At 40.8% G+C, this 20347-nt stretch overlaps 1 protein-coding gene across 4 annotated transcripts in view; it reads right to left on the reverse strand.

Moving 5' to 3' along the window:
* Positions 1–732, reverse strand: part of PDGFD (platelet derived growth factor D) — a 145662-nt gene extending 144930 nt beyond the window's left edge. For all 4 annotated transcript variants that reach the window (XM_018070989.2, XM_018070987.2, XM_008922757.3 and 1 more), the window contains exon 1: positions 480–732. In XM_018070989.2, coding sequence (XP_017926478.1) covers positions 480–609 — 130 coding nt within the window. In that variant the 5' untranslated portion in view covers positions 610–732. The remainder of the gene's footprint in view (positions 1–479) is intronic.
* Between the last annotated feature and the right edge of the window lie 19615 nt (positions 733–20347).

Genomic DNA, 20347 nt, shown 5'->3' on the forward strand with positions numbered 1-20347 from the left:
TGAGGCGACGGCTTCGCCCACCACCCACACTCCCGCCACAACCCCGCCGTTTGCCCGGCATTGCCCCCGCCGTCGGCACATCACAGTCACACGGGGGACACGGAGCGAGGTGCCGGCCGCAGACCGGAGGGGACGCTGACGGCACCGCCGACTCCCAGGAGACTTCCTCGAAGTTGCCCTGAGAAGTTTGGGACCACCCGGAGGTTCAGTCGCTGGGCAGAGCTGCCCTCTCAGTCCACACGTCCCTGCTGCCACCTGGCCACACGCTCCCGGACCAGTCTCCAGGGACCAGACTTCAGGGACTGCCCCCCATGCCCCCGGCTGACCCCTCGGGGACGGGACCTCCACCCAGACAGCCCCCCGTCCTCCCCTGGGGATGCGGCCCCCGTTCCCGGGACAGAACAGCAGCCTAGAGGTTCGCTCAGGGCTCCCCCCACAAATGCAGCCCTTGGGAACAAATAAAGCAGCAGGACACTTACCATCTCGCCTGATGTTGGAAGCCCGCAGGGCTTTTATAGATCCGCTCTGGGCAGGGGCGGTGGTCCCCTGACGGCTGCAAAAGTTCGCACAGACGACGGCGTAGAGCAGGAGGAGGATAAGCAGTTGCATTGGGACCAGCTGCGAGCGGGACCGTGTCTCTGAGAAGAAACGGGCTCTCCCGCCGAGGGTTCTTCCCTCGCTCGTGTTCTTTCCCTCTTGCCGCGGGCTTTTTGGTTGTTGCGGGTTGCTTGTGTGTTTGGGGGAGTTGTATTGGGGGGGGGGGGTGGTGGAGGGGCGGAGGGGGAATGGCACAATCCCCGCAAAAAAAAGCAAAACCCCAGAGCACGGGAAGCAGCAGTCGCCGCCGACGCGCTACTCTCCGAGCTGCCTCCAAACTTCCTGCATGCTGAACTTTTGGCTGCCCTTCTGGGCCGGCCAAACTCGGCGGAGGTGCGGAGCGGCCGGGCCGGGTCCGCCGCCCCCTCCCCTCGTCCCGCACGGCCGTGCCCCAAGTGGCAGGCGGGAGCTGCCGCTGCGGGGCTGCGCCGCCGCCTCGCACCGCCCAGCCCCGCTCCGCCCGGCCCGCTCCGCCCGGCAGGAGCCGCCGCCGGGGTCTGGAGCGGCGGGAGCCCCGCGCTCCGCGCCGGGGCCGGGGGGAGAGGCGGCCCGGGGGAAGGGGGGGGAGCGGTGCCCGGGCCCTCCCTGAGCTACGGCCACGCCGTCCCCACTCCGGCCAAAGAGTGGCAGGAGGGGTGGTGCGAACGCCGGGTTCCCGGCGGGTGGGTGCGGGGGGGAGCCGTGTGCCAGGGGCTCCCCGACAGCAAAGAGGCCGCGTACCCGAGGGTCCCGTCACGCTCGGCCCCGCGGTGGCCACGTAAAAGTCATCTCTGGGCTGAATGACTCAAACCACCGAACTGCACCAGGGCGGGTGAGGAGACTTAGTAGGAAAATTGGATAACCCGCAGATGTCCCTGGGAGAAATACATGGACTCTTGTGTCATGCCAAGTACTGTCCAAAATCTTTCATAAAAAGGTAATTCCTACTAATTTAGACTCTCATTCAATTAGGTCTGGTATTAAAAGATTGTATTACTGCCTGGAAGACTTTGGGTCTAAACCAAAGGTATGTGAGGGTTGTGATCAGATTGCTAGTTTAATACTCTCTTTCCTTCCATTAGCTGCAATGAAAATAATCAAAAGGAAGATGCAGGGGAAAAAAACACTCAGGTTTTTTAACAGTTCTCTAATTAATCCTTCCCTACTCACTTTATTTCTTGAGACATTTCATATAGTCTCAGCCAGTCTAGCAAACTGTAACATGCTGCTAGACCTTTAACAACGTGAAACATACCTCATTAGCAGAAGAGGAATGTCAATACGGTGCTATACCAGGAGTCTTGGATGAGTCTTGCTACACTCCGAGAACTGCCTCTGGCTGTGTGAAGCATTTTCTCTGAGAGTATGTTAGGATGACAATGGGACCGAAACATCTTGTATGTCTTAAGAAACCAGTAGGGTGCAATTCTGTTATGCATAATTCATGCTTCTTTATCCCTTTCATGTTCCCCAAAACTGACAGCGAACCTAATCCTGCTCCCATGTGGTAGATAATGGAAAGGCTCCAACTGTCCTTCATTTGTGAGCAGATGTGCCTACATTTTAGGTGCCCATTTCAGGGGGGGAACTGGGTGAACAGAGGGAAGGTGGTCGATTCAATCATCGTAATAGAAACAGAAAGTCAAATAGAGGACATAGACCAAATGAGGATGGGGGAGCTCCAGAGATGTCTTTTGTTCATCCAGTCAGTAAGTCTGCCTCTTTCCAGTTGCCTTACAAGGAACTGGCAGAAAATGCCAATAGAATCCCATCTCCTTAGCTCTATTCTGAGTGCAAGTACCTTTTAACATAAAAGAAGGTGGTCAATATCCTGACCTTTACTACAACCTCGTGATGAAGTTGTGCTTTACTTATTGTCCTCAGGCCTTCCTTCTCTCTTAGACTTGAGATGCTAGAATCCATAACTGGTTGTCTTTGGGTGAGTAGCCATTTTAAGGTGGAAGAGGAAGAGAAAGGACAGATTACCTTCCACCAAAAAGTCAGACAAAAGGTGTTTTGACATTATCTAAGCAGTTGCATAATTCAGTCAAGAAAGGGCACTGTTTCCAAGGCTGTTTCTCTTTCTGTACCCAGGTTCATCTATATAAATTTTCTTATATAATATGTCTTCCTAAGAGCTTGTCTGGAACTAAAGTCTATCTGGCCCTATGCCTTCCTGACTGCACAGGTCCAGCTTTGACATGAGTGGAACAGGCTTTTGCCTTAAATATTCTACAGATATTTGACTGCTGTGCTCCCTGGCTTAATAAAGACTAGAAGTTTAAACTTCCTCAAGCTGACCAGGGCACAGAACTGAAGTTTCCTCAGCACTATTTTTTTTTTTTTTAAGAGTACATAGTGTTGTGATGCATAAGATGAAATTCGTGTTTCTGCAACTTTCTCTGTTGCTTAGAGAATTCTCAAGCAGAACAGCATGAGGCCTCATAAACTAGACAGTGATGAAAACAGGCAAGTGGATTCTACCACCAATGGCTTTGCTATATATCAAGAGGAACTGTGTATAACTCCTACCATATGCTCATGGAACATTTCTGTTCTTCCCCGTGCAAAGCATGGGATGGTGCCATTCTTTGTTCTAAAGCAAAATATATTTTTGTAGCAGAAGAGAGAAGTATTTTTTTCAGGTCAGAAAAACAGCCATGGAATATTACTGTGGGGTCCAAAATAGAGGCCTAGCCCTATGAACTACAGATATTTATTTTGCACCCAGTATCAAAAAATCCCAGATTTTTCAATTTGATGTAGAGGTGTAGAGAAAGATTTTGGGACAGAGCAGCAAGGCTGACGTGCAGTGATAAACCTTTGTTGAAAAGGCCTACACTTAAATCACTGTTGCTACAGCTTCTCAGTTCACTTTAAAAATCACTAAACCCAATAAAAATTGAAAGAGCATCTTTATAATAAAGAGTCACAAAACCCTCTGTCAAAGGGTGAGAAATTTGGATTATGCTCAGACATTTTTATAAGCATACGACTGGTTCTTTACTTTCTGGCAAACATTCTAGCACATTGGCTAATCTGTATTCTAAGGGTTCGGGATAATTTAAAGCGTTGGATGATTTCTGTAGGAAGACCTATAGCAAATCATGGTTACTGCACAAAAGGACGTACTGATGTATAAGCGTGATAACAGAGGTAATTACAAATTTGTCAGCCCAACTGGGATCCTGATAAAAAAACCCTTAACAGTTGATATGAAACTCAATTAATAAAAATTAAAAGGAAAATAATATAATTATTAATCAACCTGGAAAATCTTATCATACTGACTTGGAAATCTGGTATACAAACAGAATAGCATCAAATTATGACTTTCATAAGGTACCACTTGGTACCACACAACCTGAATCATATGGAATGAAAGTCACGCATACTAAATGTTTTCAAAGCTTGTTAAATGACAGGTTTAAAAAAGTTTACGTTAAAGGGAAACATTATTAAATGAATTCTTTTTAAGAGACCACCACTTAGGCTAATTTTTTACTTCTTCATTGATTTGCATTTTCAACAGTGACCTGGGAAAAATGCAGTCATTACTCATGACTTTTGAAGATGACAAAAACCTTGGAGAAGTAGTAAGATGATTTATAGAAATGGTGTTATGTGGAGACAGACATGTAGATACTGGGTATAACTGTAAATCTGAGTCCTTATGCAGCTCATGCTTTAAAATAGCCAATGACAGCACTGCCCAGCGCCTGCGGCATCCACCCGACCTGGTTTTAATCCTCTGAAAGTGTCTGGTGTAAGCCTGTCACACGGGTTCTCATTGTTCACGGAGAGAATTGGATACCCATCAGAGGGCACTCTAGCCCAGCGGTTTTAGGCAGTTATGCTGTGGTGGTCTGGAAAGTCCAGTTTCTCGCGACTGACTATGGAGAGAGCATACAGACCAAATATGTTCACAGTTAATGGTACAGTAGTTAATCCTAGAAAGCACTGATGCAGAAAAAAATTACAGGGGTGGATTATTGAGGAAGTCAATGGGCTGTAATCTTCCCTGTTATCATTTGTTGGCTGGGAGATGCTCCAGTGTCATACAGTTTGTCCATGAAGAACAGATGTACTCTGTGTCCACACCTTAGAACATCTGAGTTATGGTGATTAAGTAGCAAACCCCAAGATCTCTGTGCATTATCGCTGGGATTCTTGGATATTTATTTAAGAAAGGGAATATCAATTAGAGTAGAGGCATTATGCTCTCTTCTGTTATTATTAGACTGCTGCATCAAGTTCCTGTGAATAAAGTCTTAGAAAGGACCATAACAGAGTGAAAAACACTGAGAGGAAAACCACAGAATTGGTTAGAGATTGAGAAACATGCCATTTAGGAAAAAGCTTAAAATTCACAAGCCATTTAGTTTATCTAGGAGAAAATCAGAGGTGTCACAGCTACCTCCCAGAGGTAGGATATTGATTCTAGAACACTATTCCGTCTAGTGGACAATGACATATCAAAGTGAAAGCTGGACAGAGATAAACTAAGGTTAGAAGTAAAAGGCACACTTTCCAGTGTGGAAAGTTATGGAAATATCAAAGTTGTATACTCTTCACCACTAAAAATGTGAAAGACAAGATTTGATGTTTTTCTAAAACCAGTCAAGTGGTTTCAAGCTGTGCTTAGGAACCCACGGGATCAGTGAGAAAACAGAGAAAAGCATGTTTATATGTTGCATACTACAAGCCACAGGTGAATTCTAAGTGATTCTGCAGATCATTGGAAGTTGACAACTAAAAAAAAATACCTCCAGGGATTAATTCTGGGAAGTACTGTGATTTCTTTTATATAGGAGGGCAGTCAAGTGAGGGCAGCAGTGCTTGGCTTTGTGTTTGATAGGACTGATCACCTATCCTTATGTAAATTTTGGCTAGTTCACCACTGCAGATGTCAAGAGACAAATATTGCACCTACATGCATATCTCCCTCAGGGAGGAAGAGAAAAATGGTATCCCAAGCTGAACATGTTGATACATTAAATTTTGAGAAACTGTTATATCGCTCAGACTGTCCCACTGGTACCTAGTGACCGTACCAATTGACACATAGTCCTGCATGCAATATTCAGTCATGCTTTCAAAAAATGAGTATAAGCCACAATGATATAAGAAATATTGTCCTCCTGAGGTTAAGCAGGATTTTTAGCCCCCATTTATATCAGTACAACTATCATTTAGATTTCAGGTTTAAAAAGAATGGGCTAAGTTTTCTCATAGGTTTTTCTTAGTAAGAAAGAAATACCTTCAAAAAGACTGCATTTCTTCTGTAGCCCAGTTCCCAAGTTCATAGATTTAAAGAGACCTTTCTGACTTCTTTCATAAATAAGCCAAACCATTTTACTGTCCTACCTCCCGCTTTGTTTACTCAATAGTTAGCATGATATCTTCCAGAAAAAAAAAAAGATAAAACCTTGATTTTAAAGTAGGAGTAAACTTGATTTTGTGGTCTCTTGAGACAGAGAATCACCCACTATAAATGTTAAGTAATTCAAGTAATTGATGACTGTTTTTCAAGATTTAGGGGTTTTTTTTTTCTCTCTGGATCTTATGCTGTGAAGGAACAGTAGTGGTTTATCAGGATCCTCTGCTTGGTCTTTCCTAATACTTGGATGCTAGTAATTTGAACCTACTGCTTTGGAGTTAGCAAAACAGCTGTCTGCATACCCTAGTAACTTCTACCTAACCACTTGGATTATTTCTGTGATCAATTTCTTTGCACCTGTCGAAATGAGGTTTTGCTTGTCTTCAGTGTAATAGATTTGAGTTAGAAAACTGCCATCAAGAATTTTAGAGAAATTCTAGGAGTGTTTTACTATTGGTAATGTGAGATTGCTAGGATCAGAGGTTTCAGACTGAAATTTTTCATGATAATTCATGCTTTCTGTCTGCATGTTGTGGGTACTATTTAGAAATAGAGCATTCACTTATAGTAAGACAGAGAACAATATGGTGTACAATTCTGTGTACAATACTGCCCAGACATTCTCACTGGACTACTCTGTGTTCTCTTCACCAGTGTGCAGGAAGCATTTGCCCTCTCTTGACTTCAGCAATTGTTCTCTCCACCACATTTTCAGTATGGGAACACTCTCAAATTCTGTAAATTATTATCTTGTGAACAACTTAAAACATACCACCTGAGCAATGTTTTAAGGACTGAAATGCACCTCTAATACTAAAGCCTCAAAGTAATAAGTACTGTCTTGGCACCACAAAGATGGCACATGAACTTCTTTTCTTTTAGTTTTACAGTTTGTGCTCATTTCAGAAAATATGCAAGCGATCAAATATCTTCCTTTGTTGATTAAAAATTTCCCCTCAATTTCCCAAGAGCTGAAGTTCTGAGCAGCCATCATACATATGTGTTATATGCAAAGTCCTCTACTCAGCCACCTAGATAATCAGAAATTTTTCATAATATTTTAAGGATTTTATAAGGACTGAACCTTCTAGTTATGTAAATTTTTTCCTTGTCCTCCTGAACTACATTTTGCCTTTCCTCCTTTGTCTTCAGTTTTACAGAACACCACTTACTCATCTTGTCAGCAGTGTTTCAAAACTGCTGAGCCATGATGCTGGGCTTTTTTTCATTCCTTTGTGGGTAATTTCATTCCTCTTTGAGGTCTGGGTGCACACGTGCAATGGAGATGCTTGCCAAATTCGCTTATCCAAAACCAGACCCATTTTTTTTCTATTTTTCTTTCTGACTCAAGAATTTTCGAACACCATTTCACAATAGGGAAGATTCTGGCTTCCAGTAAGAAATGCTCAATTCACAATGGAGAAACCTTTTTCCAGTGCTGACCATCTTGGTGCCTGAAAAGCAAACTTGTCATACTTTCTCTTGACATCCCTGTATTTCAAAGATATAGCAAAATTAGATCTTTTCAGTCATTTCAGAATCAATAATTAGACACCATTAAATGAACAAACCCAGAACATGATGGTCAGAAATGCAAAATTCTGCAGCTCAAAACTTGACTTTTACCATAGAATCATAGAACAGTTTGTGTTGGAAGGAACCTTAATGATCACCTAGTCCACCTCCCCTGCTGTGGGCAGGAACATCTTTCACTAGATCACTTCACTCAAAGCCCCATCCAAACTGACTTTCAACATTTCTAATAGTGGGGCAACCACAACTTCCCCCAGCAACCTGTTCAAGTGCTTCACCACTCCTCAAAAAAAAATTTCTTACATCTAATATGAACCTCCCCTCTTTTGGTTTAAAATCATTGCCATTTGTCCTGTTACTACAGGCCCTGGTAAAAAATCTCTTTCCATCTCTTAAAAGTCCTCATTTGATATTGAAGAGCAGTAATAGGGTTCCTCAGGCAACTTCTCCAGGCTGAATAATCAAAACTCTCTCAGCCTATCTTCATAGCAGAGGTGTTCCACCCCTCTGACCATTTTCAAGGCCCATCTGTGGACCTGTTCTAACAGGTTGCTGTTTTTCTTGCACTGGGGCCTTCAGATCTGGATGCAGCACTTCATGTGGCATCTCACAAAAGTGCTGTTGATAGGAAGAATCACCTCCCTCAACCTGCTGGCCCTGCTGCTTTTGGTGCAGCCTAGGACATGGTTGGCCTTCTGGGCTATGAGTGTACAATGCTGGCTCATATCCACTTTTTCATTCACTGGTATCCCCAAGTCCTTCTACACAGCGTTGCTCTCAATCCATTCATCCTTACAGTCCATATTGATATTGGGGATTGCCCTATCAATAAGCCACATGCAGAACCTTGCACTCAGCCTTGTTGTTATAAAATGTACTCTGCACTTAGAGATTATTTGTTTCAGGGAAGGTAATTTTAGATCATAAGAAAAATAGAAACCATATACAACAGAGTACAATATAAAAGCAACCAGATTTTCAAATTGAGTTGCTTAATAAGAGTTTGAGAAAGAATATTAAGCATATTTATTTTTTTAAAATATATGCAGTTTGTAAATTAAGTTGTTAAGAAAAAATTAGGGGCACCAGTAAGAATGACTTATCTCTGGTTCCAAATTAGTGGGAATACATTCAGGCTGCCCAACTCTTTCTTCAGATCATGTTATCGTACAGAGGAGTTGAGTTCACAGTTTTATGCACACAACACATTAACACAAACTAGTTAACCACATGGCATTGGTTAAGCAGAATTTATGCTGATACTGTGCTAATGACCTTGCACTATCATTAGACTAAATCAGTCTCCTGGGGGAGAACACAACAAAGCATACAAATTCAATGCATTCCTAGGAAGTAGCATGTACAGTAAAATATATTTTGTCATTTATCAAGCTCCATTTTAATTCAGAAGTACTTTCTAAATTAAATACCAAGGCCTCTCCAGAGAGCTCTGGAATGGCAGAACGAGATAAGAACGTGCACAGGAAAAAGACAAATGAAAGAAATATTTGTGCACACCTACAGTCATTGTGGACATTTTGAAGTACAGATGTACTCAATAAACAAATGTAGGAATAATCTGTTCTAAACATAGATTTTAAAAACTAAACTTTGAAAGGTAAACAAAACTTTGAGGGCTAAATCTGATCTAGACACGGTAGGCCGCCTTTACAGTCTGGGAGAGGAAGTAGGTACTACCAGAGGATGCTTGATCTAACATGCCGTTTTCATGATTAGCTTAGGAAGTTTTGAGCTCCCGTTGCCCTTTCCCCACCTCCAATGGCTTTCTTTTTCCCCAGTAAGACAGCTATGGATGATTAGCACAGATTTAGATGTCCAACTTAAGAAAACCGAAGTTACCAATCAAGAGTTAGAAAATTTCAGAAATAAATTGCTTTATGAATCTTAATTCAGCCTCCTTTTACATATGTAGGACATATGTTTTAATTATTAGGTGTGCAAATTACTTTTTTCAGAGGATTCAGTACACCTAATGAAGTTGATGAATCATGACTGCAGTATAAAGGGAGATAGTCTGTACAACCCTTACTTCATTTGTTGGATAGCGGAAAGTTATGAAGTAAGTGGGGTAGGAGGTGGATGGAGAAGAAAACTGAATTCCTAAGGCAGTTGAGTGCTGTGAAAGGGTTTTTACACTCGCCTGTGTGTTGCTACACAGATGATGCAAACCAGATTTCTCACAGCTGGTCTCTAGCACTATGTTTGTCATTTTCCACATGCCCAGCTGGGAACAATAAGGTCTGATTTTAGTAAGTTCAGAGCATGAATACCTATATTTGAAGTTAACAGTTGTTAATTGTTTCTTTATTATGTGTTGTGCTATATAATACCAAACATTATAAATCTTAGTATCTAAAACTAATTTACCTTTATCTCTCTGAACCCCAATCCCATTTGAGGAAAGAAATGATGATGTACTTCAATACACACTATAGCATCCAAATTAAATGACTGGTATATGATCTACCAAATAAAATCCTGCATCTAACCATAGATACATCTGTAGCATAGACATAAATTCAACAGGGATCATATGTTTTAGATGTCTATCTAGGAATAAGGTGAGTTGCACTCTGAAAGTACCTGTTTCTTTTTTCAGTGATACTAAGGGAAACACAAAGTGACTAATTCAATTGTAGACATTAGGGCTGCAGATATGTGATGGCAGGGCTGGTGAATCCTACCTTCTGTGATGGCCCCTATTTTGCATACTGAATGAGGCAGAGAATGTGTAAGAAAAAATAGTCTCTGATCATGTTATTTGTTGGTTGGCTTTGTAATAGATATGCACAAGGGACCAAATTAAGGTTTCACAGAATGTCTTTTGAAAGCTTGGCATGGCAATCTTAATAGCAGTATAATTGTTATTCAGTGGGAAAGAAAAGACATCAGCCTCAGGCAGACACTTGGAATGTTGCATTTCAGTTCAGTTAAAGTTTGAAAAGAGAGTCACATAGTAGGAAAGGAGAGCAAATTAATAATAGGTAGTTTTATCAGTTCTCCCTGAATAACTTTCAGCATTTCACAGTTCTGTTGCATGCAAATTGCCAGCATGGCAGCCCTGTAAGCCTCTGCACATCTCAGCTCTAGTCCCTTGTTCAACATTCCTCTGTAGTTAAGCGCAGTGTGTTTTCAAGAGTTTTTTCAAAAATGGCCCAATCATCAGAACCTTTCTCTGGAAGCTAGCTAGGTGTTTGTTAACATTCACACTGTAGAGATAGGGAAAACATTGGCTACAATTATTTTTCCAATGTCACATTGCACAAAATTATCATGTAACAAATGGAAGTACAAGTCAGTGTTTAACTCATTAGGCTAAAACAGCTTACAAAGTTTTCTCTCTGCTTCTTCCTGGCCAAGCTGCACTGTCCCTTTGCATGTGGGCAATGACTTTGCATGCCGATGTTACAGACTTGTGGAAAAGCAAAAGGACCTTCACTAAGAACTGAAAATTATGCAATATGATCACTTAAAACAGTTCAGGGTTACAGCGTCTGAGGGTGATTATACTGCTTGATTCACAGTTCCTCAGACACGGTTTATGTTAAACTTATGAGGCATCTTTCATGTGTCCTCCTGGTATAAGACTAAGGGATATTTTATGAGCAACAAAAAGTCTTTTGGTCTTGCCAAACAGCATTGGCTACCATTGTATTTCCTTTCTAAGTTCCTCTCATTGGCACTTTGCTTGCTCAGAAGCTGCCCTGCATGGGGGAGGTCAGTAGGACTAAGCATTAGAGGCTCTGCTGTAGGCTCACTCTGGCTGCATTGCAATGGAAACTGCAGGGGTAGGCCATGTGAGCTCCTTATTAGCCATTATGAACCCACTGAACAGTGTATGAGAATCTGGTGACCTTCCTAGGCAGGGTATTAACATCTAACATACTGGAAATGGGGTTTGGAGACGTGAATTCTAAGCCCGACTTGATTTAGTTTACTACAGGACACTGGAACACTGACTTTGACCTTTATTTCCAAAATTGCCTACTAATTTTGGAAATCTGATTTTCAGAAGAGCGCATCATCTGCCATCACAGTAGATATCCAGGCATTACAATTGTATCTCTATTGCAGTTGTAAATTTACTTGGGAAGGGAGAAGAGAAATGAACCATGAACTTTTTAGTCATTCCATTAACACTGACCAATTCAGAACATGATTAGGTATATTTGCATTACTGCCATTCTCCACCCACAGTTTAAATAAGGACCATGGGACTACTCACTGTGTTATAAAGATGTTTTGGAGAAAACTGCTATTTGTGTGGCTATACTGGCAGCTGCCTCATATCAAAAGTCACTGGAGATGGCAATGAATTGTATTTAGCAATCCCACATATAAGTTTACCCTGTGCAAATCTGCATGACTGAAAAGTGACAGGCCACACAGTGACTGCTGTACAGAGGCAAGTGTTTTAGACTGAGAACACCATGGTGCTGGTGCTGGTGCAAATCTAAGACACTAAGCAAAAACTCCAACAAAGAATTCTATAGATATTTACCTATGAAAACATAATCATGCTTAAAACTTCAGGAATACAGAATCTGCTGCTTTTGTCTTCAGTCAGGTGTCAAACTAATCTGGAGCAAAATCAACTGAGTCACTGAGATCTGAAAAGAACAATTTGTAGAGGGAAAAATGATTGGTCTCTTTCTTGGATAAAAAGATATAAAAGAGGTTTACAAAAGATTTTACAAAAGTATTCAAACAACGTTTTCTAAACAATCCTCACAGTTTTAACAGAGAAGGAATTTACTAAGGTAACTGAAAACAGTGTTGTTTGTCTAAGATTTTTTATTAGAAGTTATGTGTCTATTTTGACTGTATTCTTATTGCTGACCCTTTTACCTCTTCACACAGTACTGGTTATTTAATGTTTGTTGGAGTAGTTTGCTGTGTGCATCTGCGCACACACACACACACACACACACACACACACACACTCACACACATACACACGCACACACATACACTGAGAAAGATCCTGGTTTATGGAAAAGACCTCAGTTCTATTAACCTAGCTCTGTGCAGTGAGGCAGGTAGCCAGTCTATGACTTACAGTCTGAACATTTTTGTATCATATTTTCTTAGCATTTTCATAACAAAATAAGTATAATAACTCTCTACAGAAGGAGTAATAATGCATTCTTCTAAATTCTGTAGCAGAAGGCACAGAAGAAAAATGAGGTGGAAGGGACAATTTCTGTTTGTCTGAAAATTCCCTTCTAAGTCTGTTACACTTTAAATAGTGTAAACAGAGATTTAGATGAAAAATTAGAAGCATTGCTCTGAGATTAGGTATTTGAGAAGCACAAAGAGAAAATTTAATCCAAGTAAGATGAGCATTCTTAGTTTGGAATTCATTATATAATTCCAGTGGAAGGAGCTATGGTTTTAAGAAGTGAATCAGCAATGGTAGTTTGCTATTGATAAAAGTTGGACAGTAGGTGATTTTAATACTTTACTTCCTCTTGGTATTTTCAGATACTGTCTCAATGCAATTGACAACTGTGAGGTGTAGTCCAAGTAAGTAATTTTTAGCTATAGCCCCAGTAACCAATTATTAATATATGTTTAACTGCCATGCACAGCATTTATGGGTTATTTTACCTCCATCCCAAGTTTTAGAGATACTCAGGATGATCATTTTTCCTTTTCTGAGGGAGTGATAGAAATGGCCCTAGGTTTATTTACAACCAGAACTGATTCATGAGAAAGAGTTTAAGTTTTTTGTTAGTCTACATCATCATAGCTAGGCTTCGCGAATGAAGCTTTGGGAAGGGCTCTACCCACATTTTCTATTAAGCGCACTGGTGGCTAAAGAGGCCAATGCGAGAGAGACAGATTCGGTTGCAAAAGGCACAGCAGAAAGACTCCTTAGGTGGTATATTTTGCAAGACACGATTCTTTCTGCGTTGTCTTTTCTCCTCTAGAATGATCCTGCGTGCGTTCTCAAAAGAAGCAGCAGCGTTATAGATGGTGTGTCTCCAGACCTCCCAGTCGGAGGCCAGAGTAGACCAGTTATGGTGGTCAATATGGCCAAGGCTGAGATGCTGTTTCAGGGAGTCCTTGTATCTCCTCTTCAGGGCTCCTCTCTAGTGGCAGCCAGTGGCAAGTTCACCATAAAGCAGGATCTTAGGGAGGCGGTGGTTCTTCATCCTTGAGACGTGTCCTGCCCAATGCAGCTGTGTTCTCAGCAACATGGCCTCAATACTTGTAAGTGCTGCCTGTTCTAGAACAGACGTATTAGTCACATAATCTGACCAGTGGATGTTTAGGATTGTACGGATGCAGCGTTGATGGAAATGTTCTAAGAGTCACAGGTGGTGCCGGAAACAGACCCATGACTTGGACCCATATAAAAGAGTAGACAGCACAATGGCTCTATAAACACTTATCTTTGTACTTTTCTTCAGGTGTTTATTTCACCAAACTCTTTTATGCAGTTTTCCGAAGGCACTATATGCCTTTGCTAACCTGTTTTCTATCTCCCCGTCAATCTCACCATCCGAGGAGATGAGGCTGCCTAGGTAATTAAACTGCTGAACTGATTTGAGCTCTGACTGGCCAATGGTGATACGGGGATGATGGAAGAATTCCTGAGGTGCAGGTTGATAGAGAACTTCTGTCTTCTTTTAGCTGACTTCCAGCCCAAAGAGCTCAGCAGAGTCTGCAAAGCAGGATGTTAAACGCTGCAGAGCTACTTCTGTGTGGGCGACGAGGGCGTCGTCATCAGCATAAAGCAGCTCCTGGACAAGGTGGTTTAAGGTCTTGGTGTGGGCCTTCAGTCACCTTAGGTTGAATAGGCTTCCATCAGTACAGTATTGAATGTAGATACCGTCCTGGTCATAGAGGTCTGCTGTGGCCTGTTGGAGCATCATGCTGAAAAAGATTGTGAATAGGGTTGGTGCAAGAACGCAGCCTTGTTTCACACCATTGGTTATTAGAAAGGGCTCAGAAAGTGCATCTCATATCTGACTTGGCCATGCTGATCCTCATGAAGTAAGATGATAATTTTAAGGAACTTGGGGGGACAACCTAAACGTTCCAAAATCTGCCATAGACCTTTTCTGCTCGCAGTATTGAAAGCCTTGGTGAGATCAACAAAGGTTATATAGAGACCTTTGTTCTGTTCCCTACACTTCTCTTGCAGTTGTCTGAGAAAAAATACCATGTCTGTGGTGCTCCTGTTGGCTCTGAAACCACACTGGCTTTCAGGTAGAAGTTCTTCTGCTGTAGCAGGTATTAGTCTGTTCAAGAGTATTCTTGCCAGGATTTTACCAGCAATGGAGAGCAGAGTAATACCACAGTAATTTGAACAGTCTGATTTATCTCCCCTCTTCTTGTACAAAGTGATGATGACTGCATCATGAAGGTCTGATGGTAGTTCACCTAGTTCCCAACAGCTCACCACAAACTCGTGAAATTTAGCATGGAGTGTTTGGCTCCCATGTTTCCAGACTTCAGGTGGAATTCCATCAACCCCAGCTGCCTTGCCAATTTTCACCTGCTGTATGACCTTAAGAGTTTCTCCCATAGTAGGGGCAATATCCAATTCATTCTTCACCAGTTGTTGTGTGACGTACTGAATTACTGAGTCTTAAACTACACGGCTAGTATTGAAAAGAGTCTGAAAGCGTTCAGACCATCGATTCAGAATGGAGATTTTATCTGTGAGAAGCATTTGACTACCTACGCTGAGTAGAGGGCTTTGGACTTGATATGTAGGCCCATATGCTGTTTTCAGGGCCTCATAGAAACCTCTGTAATCACCCGTATCTGTGCATAATTGAATTTTTTCTGCTAGATTGATCCACCAGTTGTTCTGGATGTCACGGAGTTTCTGTTGAAGCTTGCTGTATGCAAGAGGAAAGGCTACTTTTCTTACATGACAAGATGGCTGAGCAAGGTGTGCTTGGCCTTTAGTCTACGTAAAACATTATTAATTTAAAAACTGGAAATCCGTCAATTTAGACATGCTTGGTTTGGTAAGAATATCTCATAGTTTAAGTAGATTAAGTGTTTGGGAGCTTACAGCAATTTGTATCTCTTCAGAAGTACTGAACATCAAGTGACAATCTACCTGGCTGTGGGATGAAGTGTCTCAATATGTTCCATACTCATTGAATTACCATCCTAGGTACAGTCTAGAACCAGTAATTTGAGACCCTGTGTAGATCATACGGAGGTACCAAACAGAGACAGTGAAATCATAATACATTTGTATCTTCCTTTGTTTTATAATTAACATTGCCTTCATTTTCCTCCTACCTCTGAAAATTCGCATTTTCTTCCCTTTTTCTGTAGCTATTCTTGAACTTCATTATCCACATCTTAGGCTTTCTGAAGGCAAGTATATTGGCCTATGCTGTAGTAATCTTCCATAATTGATTTGCGATGTGTGCCAGTCTCTTCTATTATTCTGTGCTGATATCTTTATATGACTGGCTTTTATCCAAATGCTGTCATCTTTTACTTTCTCTTTATCTCTTTGCTCTTTTTGTGCTGAGAGACCATATTTTTAGCCTCTGAGTGTTTGCCCCTTCTTCTCTCACCTTTGCAGTGTAAAAGGTACAAAGGGCGAACTTTCCAAATACTGAGATCCCCATGCTTGCATGGAATTCTTCTACTTAATAAGATCACATTTACAGGTTTGATTAATTTTATTCTGATTTAGTGCTCTGGCGAACATATTTTTAGTGCCTTAGTTTTTTCTCACTGTTTTATTTTGTATTTTCCATACTGTATTTAATTAATTAAAGACAATGGATGTGATACATAATCAGAACACTGTGCTATCATCATGTTTCCACATAGCATTCTCAGGAGGCATCTCCTCTGCGACTATTCTACATTCTAACTTACTCTGGCATGATAGGGCACAGACTTTGGCCTGTTTAGGAGTTCAGTTGACAAGAGTCCCTTGGGAAGGAGTCATGAAGGGCAAAGGAGTGCAGAATGTAGGATGTTCTTCAAGAAGAAAACCTAAAAGGCACAGGAGCAGTCTGTCCCCCATGTGACAAAAGATGAGCCAGGGGAGAACATGACCCTGGCTAAACAGAGAGCTTTATCTAGAACTCAGGAAAGAAAGGAGAGTTTATAAACTTTGGAAGAAGGGGCAGGCAACTCACAAGAACTACAAGGATGCTGTGAGGCTATGAAGTGGAAAATTAGAAGGGCAAAAGCCCAACTAGAATTTAATTTGACTACTACCATAAAAAGACAACAAAGAATGTTTCTTCAAATACATGGACAACAAAAGAAGGGCCAAGGAGAATCTCCATCCTTTCTGGATACAAGGGGAAATATAGTGACAAAGGCTGAGGTACATAGTGCCTTTGTCTGTACTACGACAGTCTGTAGTAGTCAGACCAGTTTTTTCCTGGGTACCCTGCCTCCTGAGCTGGAAGACAAGAACAGGGAGCACAGTGAAGTCCCTATAATACAAGGGGAAATGGTCAGCAACTGCTGCACCACTTAGACATACATAAGTCTGTGGAGCTGTCAGTGGGTTGGGGGTCAGTCTCTTCTTCCACATAACAAGTGACAGAACAAGAGGAAATAGCCTCAAGTTGCATCAGGGGAGGTTTAGATTGGATATAAGGAAAAAAAATTCTTCATCAAAAGGGTTACCAAGCATTGGAACAGGCTGCACAGGGCAGTGGTTGGGTCACCATCCCTGGAAGTATTTAAAAGATGTGTAGATGTGGCACTCAGAGACATGATTTAATGGTGGACTAGGCAGTGCTGGGTTAATACTTGGACTTGATCTTTTCCAACCTAAATGATTATGTGATTCTATGATTTCTGTAAAACATGTTTTAAAAGAGATTCATTTCTAATGAGCTTTAATGTAATGCAAAAGCATCTTAGTTTTATACCAGGAATCATTGTGTTTTCTTCTTCATTATGATGCTCATAATATGTATGACTCCTTTTGATTAAAGGGAAAAGAGCAATCCCTAGACAATGGAAAATTCCTGTGTTCTGGTTATATTTGATTGCTTTTACACAGTCCAGCTCTTTCTTCATGTGTCATCTGCTACAAAATGAGATCTGCTCTAGGTAACATAGAAGAAAACTAGTTCTTTGGTGTCTTGCTGTAAGTTTTCAGCAGTGATTTACAGAGGAAGAAAAATAAAATTCAATTTAATTGTGGGCCAAGACAAAATTGCATATAACCAATACCTTCAATATATATGTTTTTTTAGTATTTAATTGAAGTGGCAGCCAAACCAAAGGGATTTTTTTATCGTCATTTCAGAGATCTGTCAGTCAGGCCATTAATCCTCGGATAATAGAGCAACCATTTTCAGCACAGTGCATTATCATTCCCTTAGCCAAAAATGTGTGGCTAATTCATCCAGTTGAACTAATGTGATTAGTAACACACACATATGTCAGGTTAACTTTGGTAAATTAAATATTTGATAAAGAAGAGGTTCTCATAAACTTTATTTTTGTGAATTTATTACATGATCAGCCAGGTGCCTATCAACAACTTAATGAAGACCCCGTAGCCATTTTCTCCTGTATTCAGTTCATGGCATCATCAGTGATTCATCTTTTATTACTCTAATTTTTTTACACATGGAGAAGCTTTCATGGATGAGTGCAACTGGACTCTAGCAGTGCAAGAGAGTAAAAAGACGGTTTATTGTATTATTTTTGTAGGCAAGATTATGATTTTCCTGTCTATGGTTTGGGGGTTATAAGTACTGGAGAACATAGGTATAGAAGTTGGAGATCTGATTCTACCAACTACCAGGATTATTATCTGAATGCTTTAGAGACTACACCATCTGGATGCATTTTTGAAGTATTAGATTTCCTCTTGGATCGCTATGCAAATATTAATATTTACAGATAACACCTTGTCACTATGTTTTTTAGTAGTACTAAAAATAATAATGAATTATCATGTCTTTAATATAATTTATGTAATATACTATGAGGAACTGAAGCAATTACAATCAGTCCTCATCTAAAATAGTATCTGAGCCATTTTCAAAATATGTTCATCTCCATAATGTCTCTGAAGGAGAAGAACAGGAAAACAGGTTCTCTGTGTGCTGTTTTTTGAAAGTAGATTCACCAATTGATAATGTTATTCATGAGGAGTGAATAGGGGTAAGGCAGCTACTGTACAGTAGAAAAATCTCTAGTACCTTCTGCATTGTAAAGTGCATTCAAAGGCACAATTATCTGCAGTGACAGCAGATCCATCCCAGCAGAATGTGTCTGACCATTTTCATATTTATTACCTGCCTTTTCAGTGACATCACAGGACTAATAGCATGCATTCAAGAGAGATCAAAATTCTTAGAAGGTACTGATTTACCATTTACAAGGGGAAGTGGGATTTTTAGTCAGTCCTCATTCTGACTGCTTACAAGGACAAGGTAGATAACTGGAACCAGGTCTTCATGGTATCTGAGCATGTGACATTACTGTGACCAGAGACAGCTCAGGTTCAGTATAGACACCATCACTGAGGCTGCATACCTTGCCTTGTATCACACAGCTAGTATGTGATAAAGTAGGGAATTAAATTTTCTATTTCCATATCCCATAGTAATATTGTAGCTATTGGGCTTTCTGTCCTATAATTGAAGCAATTTATAGTTCCTAGTTACTGTTCAAAAAATTCTTAGAAGGTAGGAGATTATTATCCTGTGTACACAGGTGTTAGCTCTGAACCCAGAGGCTGCATTGTTTAGCTAATTTAGATCACAGTTTTGAATTTTCTGTGCAACTTGAAATTCAAGACCCCAGAAATTCAAATCCTTGTACACTCTATACAAATTACTCAGTAGGCTATTTTACCATCTTATCCTATGATTAACTATAGCAAGTTGTAATTAGCAAGGGGGCTTTAAGTCCTTGATTTAATGTTCTTTTAAAATAGATACAAAGTAAATGGAATCCTGGGCAATCTGTCTGGCTTTCTCTAGCATTTCAAAGGCACCTAGAAACTTGGCTTCTAAGTACTACTAAGCAGATTTTAGACCCAAAGGGCATGAGATACATAAAAATTAGTCTGGCTGTAACAGAAAATGGAAGGGATAGATTGGCAGCATTACATCAGAGAACACAATTTCTTCAGCATAAAAGAGGAATAGAATGTGATACCAGGTTAACCTATCTCTCAAAACTCTTAGATTTCACATGATGTTAATAAGATAATTTTTCTCTTATGCTTATAACATTGTTATGTACACGAGAAGAATTGAATGCTTTTGTGTATAATTTATTCTGTCCCAAACCTGTAGATACCTATCTCGTATTCTGGGGAGAATTTTCATAGTTCGACTTGAAATTCACAGGACTTGAAGAGATATTAAAGCAAACATAGCTCCAGACATGTGAACAATAAAGCTGATACTAAAAAAAAAAAAAAGGTAGATAAAAAAATGAACTATCAGTATAACTCATTGCTACAAAATGCACCAAAATTAAGATATCAGGAGCAAACAAAGAGTACTGGATGATTCCTGAGTAAGTATATAGCAACTTCCCTGTACCTAAAGACAACCTATAAAAAAACTGGAGAGGGACTTTTTTCAAGCATGTGTAGTGATAGGACAAGGGGGAATGGCTTCAAACTGAAAGAGGGAAAGATTAGATTTGATATTAGATTTGATATTAGAAGAAATTCATTACTGTGAGGGTGGCGAGGCACTGGAACAAGTTGCCCAGAGAAGTTGTGGATACTCCATCCTTGGCAGTGTTCAAGGCCAGGTTGGACAGGGCTTCATGCGACCTGGTCTAGTGGAAGGTGTCCCTACCCTGGCAGGGGCTTTGGAATTAGATGATCATTAAGGTCCCTTCCAACCC

This window comes from Manacus vitellinus, unplaced genomic scaffold (assembly GCF_001715985.3).
Source record: "Manacus vitellinus isolate BGI_N305 unplaced genomic scaffold, ASM171598v3 scaffold_2_pilon, whole genome shotgun sequence".
NCBI lineage: Eukaryota > Metazoa > Chordata > Aves > Passeriformes > Pipridae > Manacus > Manacus vitellinus.